The sequence below is a fragment of the Equus przewalskii genome, unplaced genomic scaffold (assembly GCF_037783145.1).
Source record: "Equus przewalskii isolate Varuska unplaced genomic scaffold, EquPr2 ChrUn-10, whole genome shotgun sequence".
Lineage (NCBI taxonomy): Eukaryota > Metazoa > Chordata > Mammalia > Perissodactyla > Equidae > Equus > Equus przewalskii.
In genome coordinates this window covers 2,439,109-2,463,786 of record NW_027228747.1, presented here as the reverse complement: position 1 = coordinate 2,463,786, position 24,678 = coordinate 2,439,109, and the positions used below count along the sequence as shown (strand labels likewise).

Genomic DNA, 24,678 nt, shown 5'->3' with positions numbered 1-24,678 from the left:
CAAAATTTTAATAATTAATTTCCAGGTTTGATAAATCGTTTTTTTAACTTAGTGAACTTATAAGATTATCCACAGTTATTTCCCTCCTGCTTGCTCTGCTCAGTCCCTAACATCAATGTCACTTACTGTTTGCAATTTGACTCTAGCTTGAGCTCTCTGACATTTCTCTGGCTTTCTGGCAATGTGAGACGTTACTCTCGGCTCACGTGTAGGAACATTATTTCAACCTCAGGAGCATCTAAGTTTCACAATTTAGGTCCAAACATGGACTTTTATTGAAGTTCATGGTAAAGTTCACAATTTAATAAATGTTTGCTCCTTAGATAACATCCACTTATGATTCCAGCAACACTTCTCATTTTCTCTTTCCTAAAATTATCATTTCCCGCACTCCACTCATCTCCTCAACTAAATTCCAACCCATGTTGTTCCCCCTGGACCTTATTAATTTAAATACTTCTCTCGCCTTTCATCTCTCTCCCTGCGTTTTCTCAGAGTCCACTGAGTCAACCTGCCTTCCTCAGGTTCACATCTCCTTCCTCCATCTTTCGCCTTCTCCTTCCTCTGCCTGTTTTCTTTCTTTGCCTCACGATTCTCTGTTTCTTCATTAGACACAGAAATAGCTTATCAAAATAAAATAAAAGTATCACATCACACACTGGCAGTTCCCAGGTTGTATCAACACCCACTCAGGTTTCACAGAGAAAGTCACTGAGAGTGGCAGGGCTTCAAACCCATACAACTCTCACACTTCTCTCAGTCGCCATTCCAGCTAAAAACTCCACAGCCCTTCTATGTGTGCAGGGGAAACTGATCTGCTGTTTTTTCCTGGTCCAGATCTAAAGTTCTTCCCCTAGAGCTGGATTTGTTGATCAAGGAACTGAGGGGAGGGATAGAGTGAAGTGACAGGTCGGCTGCCCATGGTAATGAGGAAGAGAAGCTTTATTTTTCACAGTCAAGCACAGGCCCTGCCAATCATTGCACATGCAGGGGGTGGGGGAACTGTGAGATCCTGGACATAGGACAGAAAGAGCCTTCCGGAGAGAGCTCCAAGTCCTCCATGGAACATCCCCAGCTCAGGCTGGGAAAGGGAGGATGTTGTATCTGGGAAAGGATGTGTCAGGCTGGGCTTTTCCTTGACCCTTTGGATTCTTGTTTCCTCTGGAGTTGTTCATCTCAGCATCAGGAGCCCAGGTCAGCAGCAGCCCCCAGAGCCCTGGCCACAGCTGGAGTCCCCGGACTGCTGACCACTGCCACGGTCACAGGAGTTGGAGCTCCGGCGCCGGCATCGGTGGGACCTGCGGCGCCCATGGTGGCTCAGGCAGCAGCCGCCCTCGGAGCTTGGAGCACAGCCCGAGGAGGCTGGAGGTGAACACTGTGCGGGGCTCTTTGGGGGGCACTTGGGCGAGGGGCACTTGGGAGGGGGCTGGCACTGCTGCTGGTGCTGCTGGGAGGACATCTCGGCGGGAGGTGAGTGAGCCTGGACAAAGCAGAAGCCCCTGTCAGTTGAGAGTCCACAGTTCAATATCTCCTCACTCTTGGTTTCCTGGACCCCTCGCTTCTAAGACCAGCTTCTCCCTGAGCCAAGGCTGCAGGAGGGGTGGGAAACTGATGTGGAGTTAGTTTGATCATGCAAGATGGCTCCACCTTTGCTCTCCACCCAGCACCCAGTGCTGCCAATCTAAGTGGGCATCTAGGGTTTTGTATCTTAAAGGAAACACATAGGGGATGCACCTGTTTGGGGAAAGTTTTCTGAAGGATGGATGAAATGTGTGTTCACACAAATAGAAAGAACAGGGGAAGGAATCTTGACTTCCTGTGGCCATGTATGTCCCAGAATTTCTGTCACATCCCATAAGGGCTCCGTCCTGGCCCTCACTTCTCCCCTTACTACCCTCTCTGTGGCCCCTTTTCTGGGATTTCATTCCAGACTCCTCTGTTCCCCTCTCTTCAGCTGTGACCTTAGTGATCCTTTCCAGCATCTCAGCTAGAGTCCCTTCCCCTCCCAGACACTTACCAGATACGAGGAGGCAGAAGACTGTTCCTGAGGAGCCCAGGACAGGAGTCCTTTTATCTTGTGTTGAGTTTGTGATGTATGGCCTGAGCATGCTGCTGCTTTCACAGCCTGAAGGAGGGTGACAGCCTGACACACCCCCAGGACTGACTTTCCATTCGTCGTCTTCCTGTGAACTTACCAAGATGTCTGACAAGTGGGAACCAGGAAGTTTTGATGACTGACTACCTTCATCTCACTCAGGCCTACTGGGGGTTGCCATTCACCTTCCTTGCATCATTCATTCAGCTCACAATCTTTAACACACGTACCGCCCAAGGGCCTTGTTGGGAACTAAGCATACATGGATGAAGATGTCATTTTTCTGTTCTTGGGTACCTCACAACCTGTCAGGAAGGAGAGAGAGAAATACTAATGCACACACATTTGTAAATATACAATTAAATATCAAGTGCTAAAGGTTATAATACAACTGTGCATAACATCTTCAGACTTGAGGTCATGGTCTTTGGTGTTAGCCTTCCTCCACCCTACACATAACCCAGAGCACCCTGGCACATGAAGATGTAATTAGTTACTGTTCCCTTGAGCTGTTGGCAATGAGATGAGCAGGTGAAAAATGGAGGAATAGAGCTGAGACCCTGTCTGGGCTAACCAGGGGCCCTAAGAAGATCTTGTGGCACCCAGGAACCTAAACATAGGGTTCCTGGGAAAGAGGGTCATAGAGCTGAGTTAATGTTTAATGAGTAGAAAACCTGACAATATGTGAAATTTGAGTATGATCTATTTATGTAAACTGAAGACTTTTCTCACTTGAATTTGCCATTCGTTATACCACATTTTCAAAGAAAAATAACTATCAACAATCAAAATTTAATACTCTTATTTAAATTAAAGATTTCCCTATTCAATTATGTTATTTATGTTTTATGACATGGAAAAATATTCATGACCTATTTATAACTGATTATAGCAATTTATAACTGATTAAAACAATATACATGTTCATTTAAGTAAAACACTTTTATGGTAAGTGTGTTTCATTTTTCTATGAATATTAAAGCCTATATGACTGGCTACCTGTTTTTAGAGAAAAAAATGATTTTATAAGGGGGTTTAATTTCCTTTTATATTGTTCCACTTTCTAAGTCATCCTCTTTGAAACATAGAGATTTCATAAGTTCTTTCTTTAGAGATATTTGTGGAAAAATGAATTGCTCTGGGTCAGAGAAAATGGTGGCTCAGGATGGTAAACCTGGAAGAGGGTGAGTGAAGCATTTACCCCCTCAGTTTCATTTCAAACTCAGTGGCCATTATCCTAACATTGTTGGGTGTCCCACCAGGTATACTATTCAGGAAAAGGAATGTCTTTCTATTACACTGGGTGGTAAGGCTGAGGACGGAAGTGGAGTGGTGACAACATGACCCTGTATTCACCAGCTTTGCCAGTGCTGCTAAGCCTCAGAGAGTGCCAGATGAGGGGAAGGGCAGAGTTCTGTGAAATGAACACTTCCATGGAACTCTGGGCCTCATGCCAAGTCCATCTGGTCTCTGGTCTGTGATCCTGGTAGGAGAACCCACCCACTTCCACAAGCTTAACATTTGGCCTGAGCCCCTGTCTTCCTTATTGTCATCCATATTCACCCTTCCTGGAGTTTTCTCTCACTTAAGTCCATATATCTTTATTCAAAATGTTTCTGTGGAGTGTGTACCATGGGCCAGGCCCCGTGGACCATCCTGAGAATATACTAGGGAAGAAGGGAAACCCCGTCTCTGCTCTTAGGGAGCTAACAGCCTAACACAGGCGGCAAACATCAAGGGAGGAATGACAACTGTTTCCAGGGGGATGCTTGGGGCTGAGTCTTGTCTCAACAAGTCTGAGGGTTCAGATCCCTGCAGAACTGTAAACACTTATTTTACATATTTTGTGATTCTCCAGAAGCAGAGATGGAAGCCATTTGGGTCAAGTGGGTGAAATCTTCAGTCATATGGGGGCAACGGTTGAAAAGCAACCCCAATCATAGTTTTGGCAAGTTCCAAATTCAAAGCATTCAGAAACTATCCGTGGGGAGCTTTCTCTGTTCTTCTTGAAGTACAAGTCATCTTCTGTTTGGCTTCCCTCAGCTCCATTCCTACCTATCGGTCTTGAATGGCTCAACATCCTAGTCCTAGCCTTTAATTCAGGAGAAGGAGCTGCCCTTCCCCAGACATGCAGGTAGTATGAGAGTAACTCTACAAGGGTCATCACTGCCAGTCCAATCCCCAGGAAAGTAGGCATCCCATGATCCAGAGATTCTAGAAGAAACACAGAGATTGGTATACATGGGTGATCTTAGGGGGAATTTTTGACTTATTAATGCTAACTGGCATTATGGAGCAGGCATTCAGCCTCTCAGGTTTACCTCCTTGGATTCATTTTAATTAGGCCACGGAGCTTATACACCAATGATGAATCTTTTTTTCCCAACCCGTCAGAGTTAATTGTCAGTTCAAGAGTCTCCTGTCACCTGTCACCAAAAGTATGACTCAGATGAGTGTACTTGGGAACACTCATCTGAGTCATACTTAGGTAGGATGAGAGGAGAGAGAGGAAAATGCCACCTTTTTATTGTTGTCGAGATGCAATTTACCATAAATTCCACACTTTTAAAGTGTAAAATTTGGTGATTTCTGGTATATTCCCAAAGTTGTGCAACCATCATCACTGTCTAATTCCAGAACATTTTTATCACCCCAAAAGGAAACTTGTAACCATTAGCAGTCACTCCTCCTTCTTCACTGTTCCTCTGCCAACCACTAAGCTGATTTTTGCCTCTGTGGACTTGCCAATTCTAGATATTTCTTGTAAATGGGATCATACAATATATGAGCCTTTGTGTTGGCTTCTTTCACTTAGCCTAATTTTTTTTTTTCTTAAAGATTGGCGCCTGAGCTAACAACTGTTGCCAATCTTTTTCTTTCTTTTTTCTTTCTGCTTTTTCTCCCCAAATCCCCCCGGTACATAGTTGTATATTTTAGTTGTGGGTCCCTCCAGTCATGACACGTGGGACGCCACCTCAACGTGGTCTGACGAGTGGCGCCATGTCCACGCCCAGGATCTGAACCAGTGAAACCCTGGGCCACCGCAGCCGAGAGCACGAACTCAACCACTCAGCCATGGGGCAGGCCCTGAGCCTATTGTTTTCAAGGTTCATCCATGTTGTAACGTGTATCAGTACTTCATTCCCTTGTATGGCTGAATACTATTCTACTTTATGGATATGCTACATTTGTTTATCCATTTATCAATTGACAGACATTTGGATTATTTCCACTTTTTGATTATTAAGAATAATGCAACTATTAACTTAATCTTTATTATTTCCCTCCTTCTGCTTTAGGTTTGTTTTTCTCTTCTTTTTCTAGTGTCTTAAATAGAAGATTAGATTATTGATTTGAGATTTTTTTCTTTTTCAATATAGATAATTACAGCTATGTATGTCCTTCTGAGTAGCCCTTTTGCCATATCCTATACATTTTAAAAGTATGTTGTGCTTTCATTTCAATTCATCTCAAAGTATTTTTTTAAGTTCCCTTGTGATTTCTCCTTTGAACTATTGGCTGTTTAAGAGTGTGCTGTTTAATTTCCACATGTTTCTGAATTTTCCAGTTTTCCTTCTTTTATTGAATTCTAGTTTTATTCCACTGTGATTAGAGAACATATTTTGTATAATTTCAATCTTTTTAAATTTAGTGATATTTCTTTGTGGCCTAAAAAATGGTCTATCTGCAGAATGTTCCATGTGCACTTCAGAAAAATGTGTATTGTGCTATTGTAGTCGGAGTGGTCAACAAGATGTCTGTTAGGTCTAATTGGTTTATAGAGCTGTTCAAGTCTTGTATTTCCTTATTGATCTTCTGTGTACATATTTGGCCATGTTTTTTTTGTATTATTATTATTATTATTTTTTTGCTGGGAAAGATTTTCCCTGAGCTAACATTTGTTGTCAATCTTCCTGTCTCTCTCTCTTTTTCCTCCCCAAAGCCCCAGTACATAGTTGTATATTCTAGTTGTAAGTCCTTCTGGTTCTTCTATGAGAGCTGCTGCCACAGCATGGCTACTGACAGATGAGTGATGTGGTTCCATGCCCAGGAACCAAACCTGGGCCTCCAAAGCAGAGCAAGATTAACTTTAACCACTAGGCCATCAGGGCTGACTCTGGCCATGTTTTTAAGACTTCAGAAGGCAGATTACAATTCTGTCTTAGGTTTCAATTGCTGCTTATGCAGAACTTCAAGTTCAGTCAAAGGCAAGATGTTAGTGTTTTCCCAGGTCTTTCCAGGGTTGTATACCACTCTGTATATCTAGATGGTCTCTTAGACTCCCAGCAATATGTCAGAGCTTTTCAAAGCTCTGATGGGCATCTCATGCCTAGTTTTTCCATTTAAGGTTTTTGGTCAGTTTCTGGCTTGCCCAACTGTTCTGTGATGTTAAACAGTTGTCACTAATTGTTTTTGACAAACACTCTGGGGTAAAACCTGTTTGCAGTGAGTGAGGTCTGAGTTAGGTGGAATAAAGATAAGCTTTGCTAGTTGGGATTTCCAGAGAATTTCCGTATAGATCAGAAAATGACAATTCTCTGTGGATGGGGCTTTTGCAAATTCCAGACCTATTCTATTCTCCCCAGTGGTTACTAGAATTTTGATTTTCAAGGCTGCTATGGATCTGGGGACGGGGGATGGGAATAGGGAAGGTTAAAATATCACAAAGTTCACTGTTCCTACCGCTTTTCTGGAATGGACACTTCTAATATTTTTTGAAAGTTCTTTGTTAATTTTCAGAGTTTTGCAAAAGTTGATTTGGGCAATTTTTGCAAGCTTTCTAGATGCTTTTATGCAGAAGCAGAATTTTAGAGAGCCTTGCTCCACCATTCCCAACTTTGTGTTCTTACTTGAAAACATTTGTCCTTAATTTCTTATCTGGGCCACAAAATCCTCATCCAACAAAGTTTATCATTTTGAGATATATACTGTTGTCATGACCACTGAGATGCATCCATGTGTATTCAGACTGTATGAGGAAGTTAAATTAATCTTTTCCTGTTTTATTGAGGTTTGACAAGAACAACTCCCCACTTGTAAACAATAGAAACTAAGAACCCTCCACCTTGTAAAGAGAGGTTGGAGGAACCCTGCTGCCATTACTCTACCTCCTACTATAGAATATATGATTTTGAGGCTAAAAAAGAGATGAGAAGTTTTCAAAGTAGGATAGAATGCTGTGGCTTTTCCTTTATATTTCACATCGGGAGGGGGACAGTTTAGTCCTCCTACCCTCCACTAGAAGAAAAGTGATAGAAATCTCAAGGGGAAAAATTTTAGAATTTAGAGATGCCTGAAAAGCACAAGAGACTGAAATTTCATATCTCAGTTTCATCATTGGACTTGCTGAATATTTCTCGGTGGTTATTCTAGAGGGCGGAAAAAGAATTGGAAATAGAAAATAGGAAGGAGAGTAGAGAAAAGGAGAAGCAGCCATCCCACCACTATTTGATATGGCCAGAGTTCATGAGTTTCTCTGAGCCAATTGGACAGTTTGGAAGTCAGCTAGGCATGAGCTGTAATGCCCGGGTCTTGCTAGGAGTATGGCTGGCAGGGTGAAAGACCTTAGCATCAAGACATTCTGGCTTGTACCAATGGGAATGGGGGTTTCGGGGAGTGTCTAAAGAGTTCAAACATTCCGTATCAGGTTATGGTGCTATGAGAATACCTCCTTGAAAGACTCCCTAAAGAACCAGACACTTGAGAGCCCTCATGGGCATTCAGCCCAGATGGGAAGCAGCCATCAAGAGACACATGCAGTATCAATCAGTTATGAAGTGTTTACCTCCTTCCCATTTCCCTCATCCCAGTCCCAACACACATGATGAGAAAGGGAACCCACAGGGTAGAGAAGGAGGTGAAGGAGGAATGACAGAACTGAACACATCTCTTTCCCACTGCAGTCCCTTAGAAGAGGGTTGGACTGTACTGGGAAAAGGGGAGGAGTTAAGATTCTTATACTGAGCTATATTCAGCTCAACAGTATGGGCTAATCTCTGAATCCTTGAAGATGGCTGGAAAGTTATGGGACACATCTGCCATAGCATCCAAGGAGAGCCAGTGTAGCACAGTAGAAGGCAGTGACTGGAGGGGAAAAAGTCCTATTTACACCCTACTGTGTTCAGACTCTTTAATAAACTTGTTAAAAGGCCCCTGGAAGATTTTTGAACCAAGGATCTCTCTTGGGTCCTCCTACCTTTCCACTATCAGCCAATAAATAAATCAGTACTCAGTTTCATAAGTGATGTCATATTTCCCAAAGTACATTTAGGAAAACATTCATTCCTGTAGTTAATAATCATCACTCTATAAAATCAGGTTTTGTGATAAAAAATGTGAACGGCTTCAGATACAACACTGGAGAGTTTTGTGTTTCCAAACCCCATGTCACCCTCCAACGCTTCAGGTTTTATAAGCCATTGTGGGAGGTCTATAATCTGATCTCTTTTCTCTTTTGACCCTTGAGTTGGGCTGCAGCACTCACTGTAGGTCAGTTGCCACCTGGAAGAGCTGATGAATGGGCTGAATCATCCAACAGCCAGAAGAGTTTGAGTTGTCAGGAGAGGCTTAGAGTTGGCAGGTGGAGTTGAAGGAAGTTTCATTATTTTACAAAGTCAAACACAGGAGCCAAAGAGTATTTAGGAAGTAGAATTGGGGATGGGCAGTGGGGAAAAGATGGGTTTTTGGAGGTCATGGAGGGTGAAATTTCTGGGGAGAACTGAGATCTTCATTAGAGATTCTCAATTTTGGCTGCGCAGTGGAATCATCTGAGAAGCTTCTAAAAAAATACTGAACTCTGAGCTCCACCCCCAAAGACTGATTGAGTTGACCTGAAGTACAGCCTAAGCATCTGGATTTTTTATATCTCCCCAGGTGATTCTAATGTATATCAAGCTTTGAGAAGATTGGATCATATGAGGTAGAGCATAAAGAATTGGAGGTTGGAGAATGGGATTACTTGTTGCTTTGCCTACCTATTGCTCACAGAACAAACACATTGTTTTGGCAGGCAGTACCAGTTTCTGGCCAATCAGGAACTGGCTGACTTCTCTAGTCTCAATTCTTGCCATCCTCTCCTCCAAATCTTACCTCCAGTTCCTCAGCTGTGACATACCAGGGACTGAAGGACCTTTGCCTGGGCCTGAGCAGGAGAAGACTATAGTGACTGATGCTTGGTGCTCAGACAGTATCTGTCTGAACACCTTGAGGAAAGATGTAGATGTCATGGACAGTTCTGGCTCATAGAGAGTCTGGATAGGACCTTGTCACCAGGCCCTGTGTCAATCAGTTATAGGCTGCAGGGTCATGGTAGCAGAGAGGGAAGGGGGAGAGAGAGTAAGCTTTTCTAAGAGGAGGGATCTGGGATGCCCCAAGACTGTCCAAACACCTATTCCTTAAGCTTCTTGTGGGCTTGTTTTCTTCCTTCCCTCCCTCTCTCCCACTCTTTCCTTGTTCATTCATTCTTTCCATCCTGTTTTTCTTTTATTCTTTACAAGAAACAAACTGATAGTGCACACTAGGCATTGTGACAGATACGGGGAATCATAAATAAATAAGATACAGTCCTGGTGAAATAGCTCATAGCGTAGTGGTGCAGACAGACAGGTAGTGAGATAATTATGACACAAGGTGATGAGTGCTGTAATAAATAAGTGTGGGGAATCCCCGGCTTAGGCAAGAGCTGTTGGTATCAGTCTCCTGTTGCCTTGGTGTGTTCATTTGGTGTCACGTGCGGGTGGTTGAGATGAGGTCAGATGTCTGTAGGGACTGACGTTGGGTGTGCAGCAGGACCAATGGGATGAGTGCCTTGACCTGCACACGGCAGCTGGTTCAGGTGGGAACACTGAGAGGATCTGGTGAAACCAGGAGGCAGATGGGTCCCTGCAAAGAGGGAGGTGTCAAAGCTGGTGTTTGAGGGCAGAATGTGGCTGATAGAAGAGACCAGAGTGACACGTTAAAAGCACTGATTATAGAATTAAATATTCCTGGTTTTGTTTCTTTGCTTTTTCAGGTGACAGCTGTCTGAAGGTAGAGGTATTGGGGGAGAGAAAAGGCTATAAAGTTATGAGAGGACAATCGACCACAGATTATTATAGTTGAAATCAGAGGTGGAAGTAAGAGACTAACCTACATTTAATGAATGGTGTGTCAATACATCACTCACTCTATGTTTCTGAGTTTCAAGAGGAGCTCAAGAGAAAGAGGTGATTCATCTAGGCTGAGATAACAGGGGGAATTTTGCTGAAAGGTGAATTCTAATTGGTAGGTGAATAGCATTTGATAGATGTGGTAATGTTAATATGTATGCTTGACGTGACGCAATTGATGTGACTGACTAATTTCTGTGGAAATTTCATTTAAATCAGCTCTATAGAATTGTCATTCATTTTACTGTAACTCTAGATTTTACTATAACACTGTATTTTCCTCTGAGATAAAAGCATGCTTAAGGATAGGGCAAATATTTTATATCACACATGTAATTAAAAATGATAGTTTCAATAAAACATTATTAAAAGGAAATGTGTCTGTTTCTTCTGCTACAGGAAGGCCTACAGTTGTGGCTGCCCACTCTGAGATGCTCAAATATGGTATAACAGGGCATTCCAGGAACTCTGCACTCAGTGGTCCTCAGTTCCAGGAGAAGTGTTGTGGTTCTGTCCAGATTTGCAAGTTTTATGGCTCTGGGTCCACCAACCTTCCTTCATGTGAAGCAGAGTAAGGGCTCACATACGTGGCAGTGACTCTGACCTCTCAGCCAAGCCTACTTATCCTGAATGTTTTTTGAGGCATATTTCCACCATGAGTCTCCACTGTTTTGGTCCCATGGAGGAGTGCTGCCCAGGAATTTCTCAGGTTTTGAGTGACAAGTAGCTCGTGGTGATAGATCCAAACATGGCAGCTGTGGTTCCTACCATAGAGAATTGTGCTGCACTGGAGAGTAGATCATATATGCTCAGAGTGTCTCACAGCAAACTCCTTGGGAGCCTTTTTCTTTATTAAATCACAAAGATTTTAGAAACTCTGAGTCCTTAGATGTTAAAGTGAAAGTAAATAGTTTGATATTCTCCAAGAATAAAAAAACATATATTTGATTCAATGAACTCCCAAAGTACTACACAGGATTCTGTTTTTCCTTGGTATCTCCAGCCCCACACTGATTTCTCCCTAGTTTTCAATTTGAATTTAGTTCAGGCTCCATGATGTCCCTTTGACTTATTCTAAGAACCGTCCGGATGCCTTGACTGCACTGCTCCTTTACGCCAGTATTTCACCTCTGGCAGGCAGAGTGAGGTGAATCTCTAACCAGATGATTTCCACCTAGGGGGGCAGATGAGTTTCATATTTTAGGTCCTAAATATGAGGAAGTAAATTAAAAAAAGTCTAACAAAGTTATCACTCACATGGTTTGGTTCTTAGCTCTATAGCTTTTAAAAAACAAAACAAAAATAAGAACAAAACACAAAGTTAAACAGGTCTAAATAAATATTAAGTGAAAAAAACTAATTGTTTCAAAGATCTCTTGAAAAGTCTCAAGGGGTGCCAAGTGACGGTAACCGAGAGCATGGCCTCCACAGTCTGATGGCTGAACCACTTTCTGGCTGTGTGGACTTGGTCATGGTACAAAACTGTCTGGATCCTTAGTTTTCCCATTTGTAAAATGGGGTTATTAAGAGCACCTACCTTCTAGGTTGTTTAGAAAATTAAATGAGTTCATTTCAGTCACTTAGGGGTTCCTAGTATATGATAAGCACTAAGTTTTTGATGTTATAATTATACCAAAGATCTATAATCTTAGAAACACTTCTTATGCTCCCTTCCCTTTTTCCTAAGTGTCTCCTAATCCACACTCTCCACATTGTCGCATTTCCTAAGCTCTCAGCCCTGTCCCTCCCTCTAACCCACAACTTCTTTAGCTTCAACTAATTCTCTTCCCCTCCTCTGCCCCCACCCCCAGCTTTCTCTGGGATTTTTGTTGAGCAGATGAGCAGATGGAGTTATCTCTCCTTCCTGATGCCATCCCTTCCTCTTCCTGCCTCTTTATTCTACTCTTAGGATTTTCAACTTTGGCATTTCAGTCCAGAGCATTCTCTGTAATGGGGTGGGGACTGTTCGGTGTTTTGTGGCATGTTTAGCTGCATCCCTGGCCCCTATCCACTAGATGCCAGTAGGATTATACCCTCCAGCCTCAGCATCTACAAACAACCAAAAATGTGTCTAGATATTTACAAATGTCCCTTGGAGGGACAGATTCCCCTGGTTGAGAGATGCCCAATTCTTCCTATTTTCTGAGAAGATAATTGCCTGCCACACATTCTCTGTTTCTCAATGGGGATGCCAGAAACAGTACAACAAGCAAATAGCAGCTCCTCATAGGAGCGTGGGGAGCCCATTGTGAGAGGAACCCCCACCTTACATTTCATAAGAAAAGTCCTTCCTTTTAGTGATGGTTATAGGCCCCCCATTCAATCTCCTCCTCTCACCCACTGCCTCCCAGTCCAGCATAAAAAGACTGGCAGACCTCTATTTTTTCTAGTCTAAGCCTAGGATTCTGCATCCTCTCTAGGGCAGTGCTGCACCTGAGGGGCAGATGGAGGGGCACACATCCAGCCACCTGGGGAGGGACAGAGTGAAGTGACACGTGGACTGCCCGTGATAACGAGGAAGAGAAGCTTTATTTTTCACAGTCAAGCACAGGCCCTGCCAATCATTGCACATGCAGGGGGTGGGGGAACTGTGAGATCCTGGACATAGGACAGAAAGAGCCTTCCGGAGAGAGCTCCAAGTCCTCCATGGAACATCCCCAGCTCAGGCTGGGAAAGGGAGGATGTTGTATCTGGGAAAGGATGTGTCAGGCTGGGCTTTTCCTTGACCCTTTGGATTCTTGTTTCCTCTGGAGTTGTTCATCTCAGCGTCAGGAGCCCAGGTCAGCAGCAGCCCCCAGAGCCCTGGCCACAGCTGGAGTCCCCGGACTGCTGACCACTGCCACGGTCACAGGAGTTGGAGCTCCGGCGCCGGCATCGGTGGGACCTGCGGCGCCCGTGGTGGCTCAGGCAGCAGCCGCCCTCGGAGCTTGGAGCACAGCCCGAGGAGGCTGGAGGTGAACACTGTGCGGGGCTCTTTGGGGGGCACTTGGGCGAGGGGCACTTGGGAGGGGGCTGGCACTGCTGCTGGTGCTGCTGGGAGGACATCTCGGCGGGAGGTGAGTGAGCCTGGACAAAGCAGAAGCCCCTGTCAGTTGAGAGTCCACAGTTCAATATCTCCTCACTCTTGGTTTCCTGGACCCCTCGCTTCTAAGACCAGCTTCTCCCTGAGCCAAGGCTGCAGGAGGGGTGGGAAACTGATGTGGAGTTAGTTTGATCATGCAAGATGGCTCCACCTTTGCTCTCCACCCAGCACCCAGTGCTGCCAATCTAAGTGGGCATCCAGCGTTTTGCATCTTAAAGGAAACACACAGGGGATGCAGCATTTGCAGAAAGCTTTCTGAAGGATGGATGTCACAGGAAACATGTGTGGATGTGAATAGAAAGATCAAGGGAAGGAATCATGCGTTTCTGTGGCCTTTGTAGTTCCCAGAATTCCTGTCACAGCCCACAGGGACTGCTTCCTGGCCCTCACTTCCCTCCTTGCTGCCCTCTTTGCAGTCCTATTTCTGGGATTTCATTCCAGATCCCTTTGTTTCCCTCTCCTCAGCTATGACCTTGGGGTTCTTTCCCGGCATCTTAGCTAGAGTCCCTTCCCCTCAGACACTCACCGGATGCAGAGGAGGCAGGAGTGGCTCGTTCCTGAGGAGGCTGTGGATGAAGAGCCCAGGGCAGGATCCCTTTTATCCTGTTCTGGGTTCATGATGCATGCCCACGCATGCTGCTGGTTTCCCAATCAGGGAGAGGGTGACAGTCTGGCACACCCCTGGCACTAGGCTTCCCTCCTTTTTCTTGGGCACTTGCACAATGTCCAACTAATGAGATTCAACCAGGAAGCATGGTGACTGTCCACATACCTCTGCCTGGGGCCGTCTGTGAGCCTGACCCTTTCCTTTCCATCCTTCCTTCTTTTAGCTCACATGCCTTGGTTCAGATTCTGTCTCATGTACTTTCCTGGGGACAAGTTTGTCTATGAAAGAATTCTGTTCTTGCATTTACCAGTCTACCAAGACATATACACAAACAGACAAATGAATAAATCATAAAACAAATTCCAAGTGATAAATGTAATTAAATGCGTACAATGTCTCCAGGCTGCCCCAGTGGCCACGATCTTCAGATATAGTCCACTATGCCTCCTGAGCTCCTGGCAATGAGATGGGGGACTGGTGTGGAGCTCTGTCTGGGGTAAGTGAGCCCTTTGGATGACTCGTGGTACCCAGGGAGAAGCATGAGTTTTCATTCATGAAAGGAGCAGAGCCACATTAGGTGCTGATGGGCAAATAAACAAATTGACTAGAACTGAAAATGTGTATGGTTTTTTTAGTGAATTCATCCAGACCCAAAACTATTTGCATGTTTGAATCTATTATACTATCTAGCTATAGTCAAAGAAATGCATAATTAGGTCTATAAACTAATAATCCATATATAATGTGAATAATTTTTATAATTACAATGATATATCATGGATTTATATTTTCTTACAGAGAAAAATGTTCATAGCCTATTGTTAATTGGTAAAAAGCAGGTAGTAAAGCAGTACACACAGTTAATTAAATGATACTTTGAATGAAGTCTTTTTTTTTTTATAGGAAATGTGTCTTATTTTTTTATGACCATTAAAACCTATACGACTGGCTTCCTGCTTTGGACAGTTTCATTTTTCTCACTTCACTGTAGAACTCACCCACACTAAAGCATAGAGATCCCATGAGTTATTTCAAGACCCTGTGGAGGAAAGATTTGTGGTGGGCCTTCAGAGTGTTAGCTCAGTATGGAAGAAGTGGAGACAGTTGGGGAAGGAATTACGCCCTCACTGACATCCTCCTGTCTCCAGAAGAGGTTCTTGACCCCCTTGAGGCCATTTCTCTCACATCATTGAGAATCCAACAATTAGACACTGGGTCAGAAGGGGAAAACATGAGTGATGAAAAGGACACTATTTTTCACGCGGACTCAGTGGTGAGGATGAAGAGGGAGAAAATAGTTGGAAACTCATTTCTGTCTTCCTCAGCTTTGTTGGATGAGGCTAGCCTTGGACAAAACCACAAAAGTAGGCTACTCTGCCTCCTGATATACCTGGGACCTCCTACTTACAACTGGTGTCCTAATGTAATTGCCCAGTGGTGTCCTGGTCTGGATGAAAATACAGAGAGAAGAGATCAGCCTAACGGAAGTGGTGCTCACATCACACTCGGGGCCCCTCTGAAGGTTCAGCCTGATCTTGGAGTGTGACTGGGAGAGGGACATCATCCACTGTCTTTTCTCCCATGGACTTGAGCCTCCTATTGCTAGCCCTTCCTCCTGAAGCTCATAGAATTGTACACTTAAATGGGTGTTTTTTTCCGTATGTAAAATATACCTCAAGAAATCTGACTTAAAAATAACAAAAAATTTTAAATAGTGATTTTTAGGAATAAGTATAAATGTGACAAAAATATATAAAAAAGAAAGCAAAGAATGATAAATATAAGATTCAGGATGGTAGTTACATTAGCTGGGACAGGCAGGGGAATGCAGGTGGGAGAAGTAAGTAGGTACCTATAACTTACTATCAAAGTTCTGGTTTTCACTTGAGGGTTGATTTTTGTGTGTTTGTTATTTGAATAATATATAGTCAGATAAGCAGAAGGTAAATTAACTAAGAGGGCTTTGCATGGACCAATGATGTGGATATATACAAACCAAGGATTATTGTTAATCCAGATCTGTGCACCTGAAATCTGATAACAAGAGAACTAAAGGCTGTGAACTCCAGGAGTAGGTGTCTCCCCAGCACGCCACATTCGGCCTTGCTCATCTCATTTTCCTCTCTTCACAGCATCGGTCATAAATTGCTCAGGAGAAGGGCTGACCCTCGTCTCTTTGTTTGCTCATTTATTACTAATATGCCTTGCTCAGAAGGCTCACCCTGGAGCCGGGCCTTGGATAAAGTGCTTCCTGTTCCAGAGCTAACACACGTGTAATTAGGCCACAAAATCCTCATCGTAGGCCAACCAGGAAAATTTCTTCCCCATGTGATGTCCCAGATTCCTACTAAGACATCCTCGGACTACAGCATATTTGGAGTCGCCTCATGCTCTGGGCTGTATGTTCAAGTGTCTTCTGTCACCTCAGGCTCATTGTGAACTCTGCTCTGAGAAGCAAAGGGTGGACTGTGGGGTGGGGCAGCTTCCAGGAGGATGGTGTGAGATGAAGGAGCTCCATCTCAGGGAGGAAAAGAATGAGAACATCAGGATGTGGAGACAGGGACTAAGACAGGGACTTGGGGTGGAGGTGGCAAGCACTTCTGCTAACAGGCTCTGGAATGGTTTGAGCCGCACTGACCAGGGGGCATGTGTTACACACAAGGTATAGCCCCACAGCAATTCAAAATCGCTTATCCTTGAGATTAAAAATGGCCTCTGGACTTATTTCTGAAAAACCACATTTCACAGAAAACTAATTCTTCCTTTCTGCATCTAGGCTTGAACCCTGAGACAAAGTCAGTTCTCCTCCTGTCCATCCTGCAAACCCCTGCAGTTTGCCTTAGGGCTCAGTCATCACAAACATAAATATTTGTTTAGTGTTCATCCTACCTGCGACACCGGGGGGAAAGCACACCCGGAGTGGAAGCGGGATCTTGTTTTGAAGCAGAGAGGACATGGAAACCTGCCCAGCTCTCCTGTGCCCACCATCAGACACCCATCTCCATGTCCAGGACCATTCAGGTTTACACACATGACTTGAAAGAACTGTTGGACTCACCAGTTCAAAATGAGTAAATTGTAGATTGGAGAGAAAAAGGAAACTGTGGCCTTTACTATTAATTTGTATCTAAAAACAGGTAGCCAGTCCTTTAGGCTTACAGAAAATCAGAATGTAATATATTACATTAGCTATGATGAAGTTTTATTTAATTTCATTCAATTAAATTTAAGTACGTGAAGGTTAAAGTTCCAATGAAAATTTTTTTGGTGAATATGATGTAATATATTTTGTTATCATATTTGACACCAAGTTTGATGAGGAATACATTCGTAACACCACAGTTAAATCAAATGGGAAGACAGTATCCAGTTTACATAAAGCTTAGCCATTATGAGGCCTATGCTATCAAATGAGGTACACGTATCACCTCCAGCATCGTCAACCTTACAATTATCAGCCATTTTGAAAAATGGTTCATTACCATCATTTGCACACTTTTTCCTCAACTCTTCCAAGCACATGAGCCATTTCCTTCTATCAACTTCTACAGAGTTAGAATCAATAGCACATGTCCCACAGGTAGGCAGATGAGGACGCAATGGAGCCACAGTGAAGAACTGGATCTTCTCCCCATCTTCCACCGCCTCTTCCCACTTCTCCTCCCCCTCCTTCTTTTTTAAAATTATTTTATTTTATTTTTTTGAGGAAGATTAGTTCTGAGCTAACGTCTGCCGCCAATCCTTCTCTTTTTGCTAAGGAAGACTGGCCCTGAGCTAACATCCGTGTCCAATTTCCTCTACTTTTTATGTGGGACACCGGGCACAGTATGACTTGACAAGCAGTGCATAGGTCTGCACCCGGGATCCGAACCAGCAAACCCCAAGCTGCCAAAGCAGAACGTGTGAACTTATCTGCTGTGACACTGGACTGGCCCCCTCCTCCTTCTTAATAATATCAAATATGAATCTTGTCACATCTAGAGTTGTAAGTCCCTTCTTCACTCTAACTCCTCTGCTGCTCCCCATGGTGCCATATGGGGACAAAGAGGTCCTCTTAGGAACCTTTCTGTCTTTGACAAGAACTGGCTCCAAACTTTTATCCCTTACTCCAGACATCACACTCCCACAGGACGATGATCTTGTCCAATTGTCAACTCCAAAGAACAGCTAAAGGCTCTACCACCCTTTGAGACTTGGAGTGTAATGGGGGATTGACCTCCAAAAGCTGGAATCTTAGGTTTGAGGTCTTTGTAAGCACTTCTGTGATACCAAATAGCTCATCAGACCCAATATATTTACTCATCTAAGTGATGGTCCATTTAGGCTGTGAGGTACTCAGGGAAGAATGGTATCATATATCTCTGTATATTATTACTGTTGTGTGAAGTAAAACGGACAGAGCCTGTGTCAAGGTATGTAAGTGAGTGAATGAATAAAGGGGCAGCAGCAGGTCCAGGGCAGATCGGAGTGGGAAGTAATTGGGCAGTCACAAGGATATCCTGGTTCCACTTTAATAGAACTCTAGTCTGCTGTCCAGGAAGATACTGGAGGGAGGCAATTAGGAAGTGTGTGGCACTGTCACCCTCCCCAGGTTGTGAAAGCAGCTGCATGCTCAGGCCGTGTATCACAAACCCAGCACAGGATAAAAGGGCGCCTGCCCCAGGTTCCTCACCCACAGCCTCCTCAGGAACAGCCTTCTCCTGCCTCCTCTGCATCGGTGAGTGTCTGGAAGGGGACAGAACCTCAGCTGGGAGTGTTGGGCAGATGAGCTCAGACTATAGTGAAGAAGGGGGAGGCAGAGGTGTCTGATGTAGAGACAGCAAGAAGAGGACCTTGGAGGGCAGCTGGGGACAGTGTGGGGACAGTGAGTAAGGAAGCTCTGTGGTCTGTAACATCAAGGTCTGTGACACACCAGAGCCCTGACTCTCAGCATCCCCTCCACTCTTTATCCTGAAAGATGCACGCGTGCCCAGAGACATTCTCCAGGAGTCATTACCCACTTGGGCATATTTTCTTCCATGTTTCTATGGAGGCAGAGAGACTTGGGGCCCAGTTAGAAGGTATCATCATTGGTTTGGGAAGGAGGGCTGAGTAAGGGAAATGTCTTGCCGCGTCAGCTTAACTTGAGAGTGGTTCCCATTTTCTCCTGAAGGCCACAGCTCAGGAAGCAGCTGGTATTAGGAGGAAGGGCTTTATAAAACCACTCATAGAGGAGACACTGGCCTCAATGTTTTGCACTGACATTTCCTTTAATCCATCCAGGCTCACTCACCTCCCACCGAGATGTCCTCCCAGCAGCACCAGCAGCAGTGCCAGCCCCCTCCCAAGTGCCCCTCGCCCAAGTGCCCCCCAAAGAGCCCCGCACAGTGTTCACCTCCAGCCTCCTCGGGCTGTGCTCCAAGCTCCGAGGGCGGCTGCTGCCTGAGCCACCACGGGCGCCGCAGGTCCCACCGATGCCGGCGCCGGAGCTCCAACTCCTGTGACCGTGGCAGTGGTCAGCAGTCTGGGGGCTCAGGCTGTGGCCAGGGCTCTGGGGGCTGCTGCTGACCTGGGTTCCTGATTCTGAAATGAGCAACTCTAGAGGAAACAAGAATCCAAAGAGCCAAGGAAAAGCCTCAGCTTGAGGCAGCCTTTCTCAGACACCCTAATCTCCCTTTCTTGGGCTGAGCAGCTGTGATGTTCACAGGGGCGGGGTGAATTCTCCCCAGAAGGCTCCACACATGTATTTCTAAGGGTCTGTGGGCTCCCCCTCCTCTGTGCCTCACAGTGTTATCACCTGTGTCTGATCATTTAGAGAAATAAAGTCTTGTCTCACACCATCTGCCTCTCACTTGTCCTTTGATGGCTCCACCCAAGGCTGTGCAGTGGGCTTCCCTACCTCAGCTCCCGAGGGCCCAGCATGTCAGCACCAGGGAATAATCTTGTCATGGGGATGGAAGATTAATGGGTCAGACTTTTCTTCACACAGAGGGGTCTTGTGGGAGCTTTGAGGTTGGGAAGGTGGGAGGAAAGGTAAGCATGGAGAGTTGCTGAGAACACTCTCAACAGAAGACTTGACTTTTCTTGTGTAATCTGTGAGGAGGAAGGGTCTGACATCAGAATCCCCCTGTTGTCATGTATCAGAATCTTAGTTGAGGGTGGTATAGAGGGTCAGAAATTGAGAATATTGAGGCCAAAAATGATGGAGGGCATGGAGGTAGAAAGAAAGATCTGAGGGAGGAAGATCAAGTCAACTTATGAATGATGGACTTTAGAGAGAGAGCCGAGTGGAAAGCTGGTAAATTCTGAAGAAACTGGAATTGAAGGTTTTGCCAGAAAGAATGCATGGGGCATTCATCACTGAGAAGTTCTGAACTCTCAAAGAACTGAGAAAAAGAGGACATGAGAAATGTCTCAGAGGGTTACACCCTCAAACAGAGTTTGAGTGTGAAAATTCTAGACAGAGGACAAAACCTATGTGATATTTTGGGAATTCATCTGAAAGAAATAAGTTTTTTGTTATTTCATTTTTTAAAAAGTGTTTTAAAAAGTGATAAACTGGAAATTAGTTTTGCTCCAATATTCTTGGACATATAATTTCTCAAGAAGCTGGAGATACCTGTAAACTTCTCTCAAGAGATTTTAGATAGAATGGAACTCATTTTCCTTATTTTTTGTCTGTTGAATGCTTCCTCTCAAACTCAGCAGCATCAAAGAGACATAGCTGTGTTATGGTCACATTGGATTCTTTTCCTGCCCCAGCTTTGGAATAGGGCAGTGTTTATCTATACCCCAAACTGAAATGGTCATTCTCGATGTGAACCAAGAGTGCTGTTTCACTTGAATTGCCAAATTTTTGAAATAATGGTGCAAAAGAACAGGGGTCTGTTAGATCCAAGCCATAATGGTTCTTGAAATAACTTCACAAGGATGAAAATATACCATATAACTGTGGGTACAATCCAAGATGAAATTTTTGAGAGAAAACAGAGTTTGAGTGTGAAAATTCTAGACAGAGGACAAAACCTATGTGATATTTTGGGAATTCATCTGAAAGAAATAAGTTTTTTGTTATTTCATTTTTTAAAAAGTGTTTTAAAAAGTGATAAACTGGAAATTAGTTTTGCTCCAATATTCTTGGACATATAATTTCTCAAGAAGCTGGAACAAAAAGCATCAACATGAACCCTGATTGGAGGTTGAAGCCCAAAATGGGCTGCCAGTGAAATCACTGACCTTGCCGAGTTGGGGTTCCCCGAGGAAGTGGCCACAGATGTGGGGATTATCCTCGAGCAGGCTTTGGAATCCATGTGATGAGCTACTTTCTCCTGGACATTTAAGACATTCTTGGAAAGTATTCTTTAAAAGTCAGAATTAATTACATAACAGAATAAAAGAAAAAGGATGGGCAAGCTCTGTGCAGAAAAGATTTGGGGACCTCAGTTGAGAACATGCAAACCCCACACTCAGCTATGTTTGTGCATTCGAAGCCACAAACATTGATGAATCTGTGCTGGTTGGCCCCAAATCCATAGGGACCTGTGTATTTCAGGGGTGAATGGCAGCTGAGACACATCAGTCAAATTCTAGCTGCATATCAGCAACTGAGGAGCAGTATTCATCTTCCTCTTTTCCTCTCTGCCACATGTCAGACTGGGCTCCCAAGATGGTACTCTGAAGGGTCTGGACTTCCCATGAAGCTCATTTCCTTTGCTTTTCAGAGCTCTGTTTACTCCTGACTTGTGCCCTTGTCTTTGACTTGTGGATTTATAAAGATTTTCCACTTGAGTGCCATCTGACAGTGGGTTTGTACCACTCCACTACCCACTCGCCCTTTTCCAGGCAACCCAGGGTTTTCCCTTCTTTTTATGTCCCAGAGAACAGCCCTGCACTGCAAGTTTTAGGGACCACAGGACCAGAGGAGGGGGAGGAAGTAGGTTTTCCTCCACTCAAAGGGTGTCTCTGGAAACTGAGTTCAGTGAAAAATCAAAGATTGCCAGTGAACGGCCTCCTGTGATTTGAGCCTGGTGTGAGCAGGATTCTGCTCTCACTGGGCATCTTTGCTACCCCCATTTCCTCCACTCCTGAGCAGCGCTCCTGTCTATTACCTTCTCCCATTGACCCAAGCTATCCCTCCTGCATCTTCTGCCCAGCCCACACCCTCCAGAACCCCTCGTTTATGAACTTTCTCAATCTGTCTCTCCCTCTGTGCCCCAGTTTCAAATTCGTCGCCTTTCATACTCTACCCCTCTCCTCTCTTTCTCAGTCTTCATTTGAATGGCTATTCTCCTCCTCCATCCTCTTTGGTCTTGTTCTTCATTGCTCATTTCTGATTCTCTGTCCGTCTCACCCCTGTCATACAGTATTCTTACAGAGCCCAGAACAGTATTCTTACAGGAACTCCATGAGCAGACGCTGGGGATTCCAACATGAGATCATATCACATCTCATTTCACACAGGAAAACTCAAGGCTTTCACTAATTCGTTCCCACCAACACCTCTCCCTAACCCGACCTCCATCCTAACACACAATCTCCTCCAAAGGCTCTTGTGAGGTGAGGGGAGTCTGAGCTGCTATGTTTCTGTTCCTGAGACAGGATTCTGTAACCAATGTTGGGCAGCCTGGGTGGGGCAAAGAAATGGCCATGTTAGACAGAGGTTGCACTGTGAAAGGAAAGCTTTATTTTTTCACAGGGAAGTAAGGAAGGTGAGGGGAAGCACTGAGTTCCTGGAGAGCAGTAGGATCAACCCTCCATGGGAGCACTTGAAAACCTTCAAGAAATATCTCAGAAACAGAGAGAGGGGACAGGAACAGGATGCACAAGCTGGGGTCGGTTCCACTCATTTTGGAGCTTTCAAATGTTTTTGCTAATCTCATGATCCAGGTCAGCAGCAGCCCTCAGGGCTCTGGCCACTGTGGGAGCCCCCAGACTGCTGACCACTGCCACTGTCACAGGAGCCAGAGCTCTGGTGCTGGTGTTGGGGGGACCTGCAGTGCCTGTGGGGGCTCAGGCAGCAGCCGTCCTCAGAGCTGGGGCCATAGCAGCCCCCGGAGCTTGGAGGACAGCCAGAGGAGGCTGGAGGCAAACACTGTGTGGGGATCTTTGTGGGGCACTTGGGAGGGGCTGGCACTGTTGCTGGTTCTGCTGGCAGGACATCTTGGTGGGAGGTGAGTGAGCCTGGGCAAAATAAATACAACACAAACTATGTGTCAACTTAGAGGCTTCAGGCCAATGTTTCCTCAGTCATTGGTCTCCTCATTCAATGGTTTCCTCATTCATTGATTTTGAGTTAAATTGGCCCAGTAAGCTGTCCTTCCTTCCTCTTTCCCAATGGGAATGAAAGCTGGCAGACTTCTAGACGAGCCTCCAGGGCCACTGCACATAACCCCACAGCTGGTCTGTCGCACAGACACAAGGCGAACAGCGCCACCTGCAGGTATTCAGTGCACAAAACACACACTGTCCCATAACCATCCAGGGCTTCTCTGGACACCTGTGAGGAGGATGACAATCAGCGAGGGTGTGAGGAGGAAATGAGGGCATGGCTGGGAAGATAAGGAAGAGAGAGCCTGAGGTAAACTGCATCACAGGATCCCTGACGTGGCTCGTGGATTCTTCCTCCTCACAACCCCATCCTTCCCCTGCCCCGCTGCCCACCACGCCCCATCCTGTCTTCCTACTGCTCTCTCCTTGCTGAAGTACAGACACATCCGCTCAGTCCTTCCAGGTCAGGCTCTCCCCACCACTGGACACTCACATGATTCTGTGGAAGGAGGAGAAGGCTCTTTCTGAGGCGATTGTGGACCAAGGAACCCAGCACCTGAGCCCTTATGCTGAGTTTTATGATGCACAGCCCAAGAATGTGTCTTTGTTCTCAACCCAAGGTGACAATACCACATACTCCCAGGATCAGGCTTTCAGCATTTTCCTAGGCACATATTTTGAGGAACGGCAGAAAAAAAGCAGGAAATCTTGATGATGGTCCAATTACCCACAGCTCTGGCCCACTGGCTGACATTTCGCTTTTATTTATTGATTTAGCTCTCATGCCCTGCAATCAGGATGTACCTTTGTGGGCATTGGTAATGTGGAGGCCAACAGAAGTGCTCTAGACTAGCTCAGAGACTGTCAGGAAGACATTTGGACAACTGAAAAGTTAAGTAGATCCCATGTGCTAAGTGTTGCAGCACAAGCGTGTGTAAAGGCATCAGGTCCGGGGCTACCGCCTTTGGGTGTCAATCCCTCACTGCCCTGTAGAGTCCCTCACGGGGATGAGTGATCAGCTCCTGTCTTAGGGGTGTTGACTAAACTGAGCTCATTTGGAAATGAGTGGGTAAGGAGTGGAAAAATGGAGCTGGGACCACGCCTTGAGAGGCACAGCCCTTAAGAGAACCTCATAGCATCTGAAATGCACCACGGGGTGTGGGGTGAAGGAAAGTAGAACTGGGGTAGGTCTTGGTGAAAAAGCAGATGATCTCAAAATGTGAGCTCCATCTGAGGAACTGATAGAAGTCACAATTAATAGAAAACAAAAGACATCTATTTGTGGATGTCTGGGATGTGTGAGGCTGAATCTAATTCTACTATATTATATTGTAATCAATGAAGATTTTCTTAAATTTGATGATAACAATGAGGTTGATGGAGTTGTATGCATTTCAGTTTCCAAATAGCTATGATAATGCTTGAGGTTTGTACATGGTGAGTTCGTGTAAGCTAAATATTATTTTCCATTTGGTTTTAATTATGATATTACTGATAAATT

General features: G+C 44.8%; 3 protein-coding genes across 3 annotated transcripts; 1 reads left to right on the top strand and 2 right to left on the bottom strand.

The window, feature by feature from the left end:
• Positions 1-927: 927 nt before the first annotated feature.
• On the bottom strand, positions 928-1,624 carry LOC103547911 (late cornified envelope protein 3B-like). Its single transcript, XM_070607287.1, has one exon. The coding sequence runs from the start codon at positions 1,457-1,459 to the stop codon at positions 1,196-1,198; it is 264 nt and encodes an 87-aa protein (XP_070463388.1). The 5' UTR covers positions 1,460-1,624; the 3' UTR covers positions 928-1,195.
• Positions 1,625-12,752: 11,128 nt separating this feature from the next.
• On the bottom strand, positions 12,753-13,952 carry LOC103547910 (late cornified envelope protein 3B-like). Its single transcript, XM_070607223.1, has 2 exons — positions 13,851-13,952; positions 12,753-13,308 (listed from the first exon to the last, which is right to left on the bottom strand). Exon 2 carries the CDS (start codon positions 13,285-13,287, stop codon positions 13,024-13,026), a length of 264 nt encoding a protein of 87 aa, XP_070463324.1. The 5' UTR covers positions 13,288-13,308; positions 13,851-13,952; the 3' UTR covers positions 12,753-13,023.
• Positions 13,953-18,520: 4,568 nt separating this feature from the next.
• Positions 18,521-19,750, top strand: LOC103547909 (late cornified envelope protein 3D-like). Its single transcript, XM_008515404.2, has 2 exons — positions 18,521-18,648; positions 19,194-19,750. The coding sequence occupies exon 2, from the start codon at positions 19,215-19,217 to the stop codon at positions 19,476-19,478; it is 264 nt and encodes an 87-aa protein (XP_008513626.1). The 5' UTR covers positions 18,521-18,648; positions 19,194-19,214; the 3' UTR covers positions 19,479-19,750.
• Positions 19,751-24,678: the final 4,928 nt, after the last annotated feature.

What these genes read in the sequence shown, in the direction of transcription:
- LOC103547911 (XM_070607287.1), bottom strand. Translation starts at nt 1,459, where the DNA reads ATGTCCTCCCAGCAGCACCAGCAGCAGTGCCAGCCCCCTCCCAAGTGC.
- LOC103547909 (XM_008515404.2), top strand. Translation starts at nt 19,215, where the DNA reads ATGTCCTCCCAGCAGCACCAGCAGCAGTGCCAGCCCCCTCCCAAGTGC.
- LOC103547910 (XM_070607223.1), bottom strand. Translation starts at nt 13,287, where the DNA reads ATGTCCTCCCAGCAGCACCAGCAGCAGTGCCAGCCCCCTCCCAAGTGC.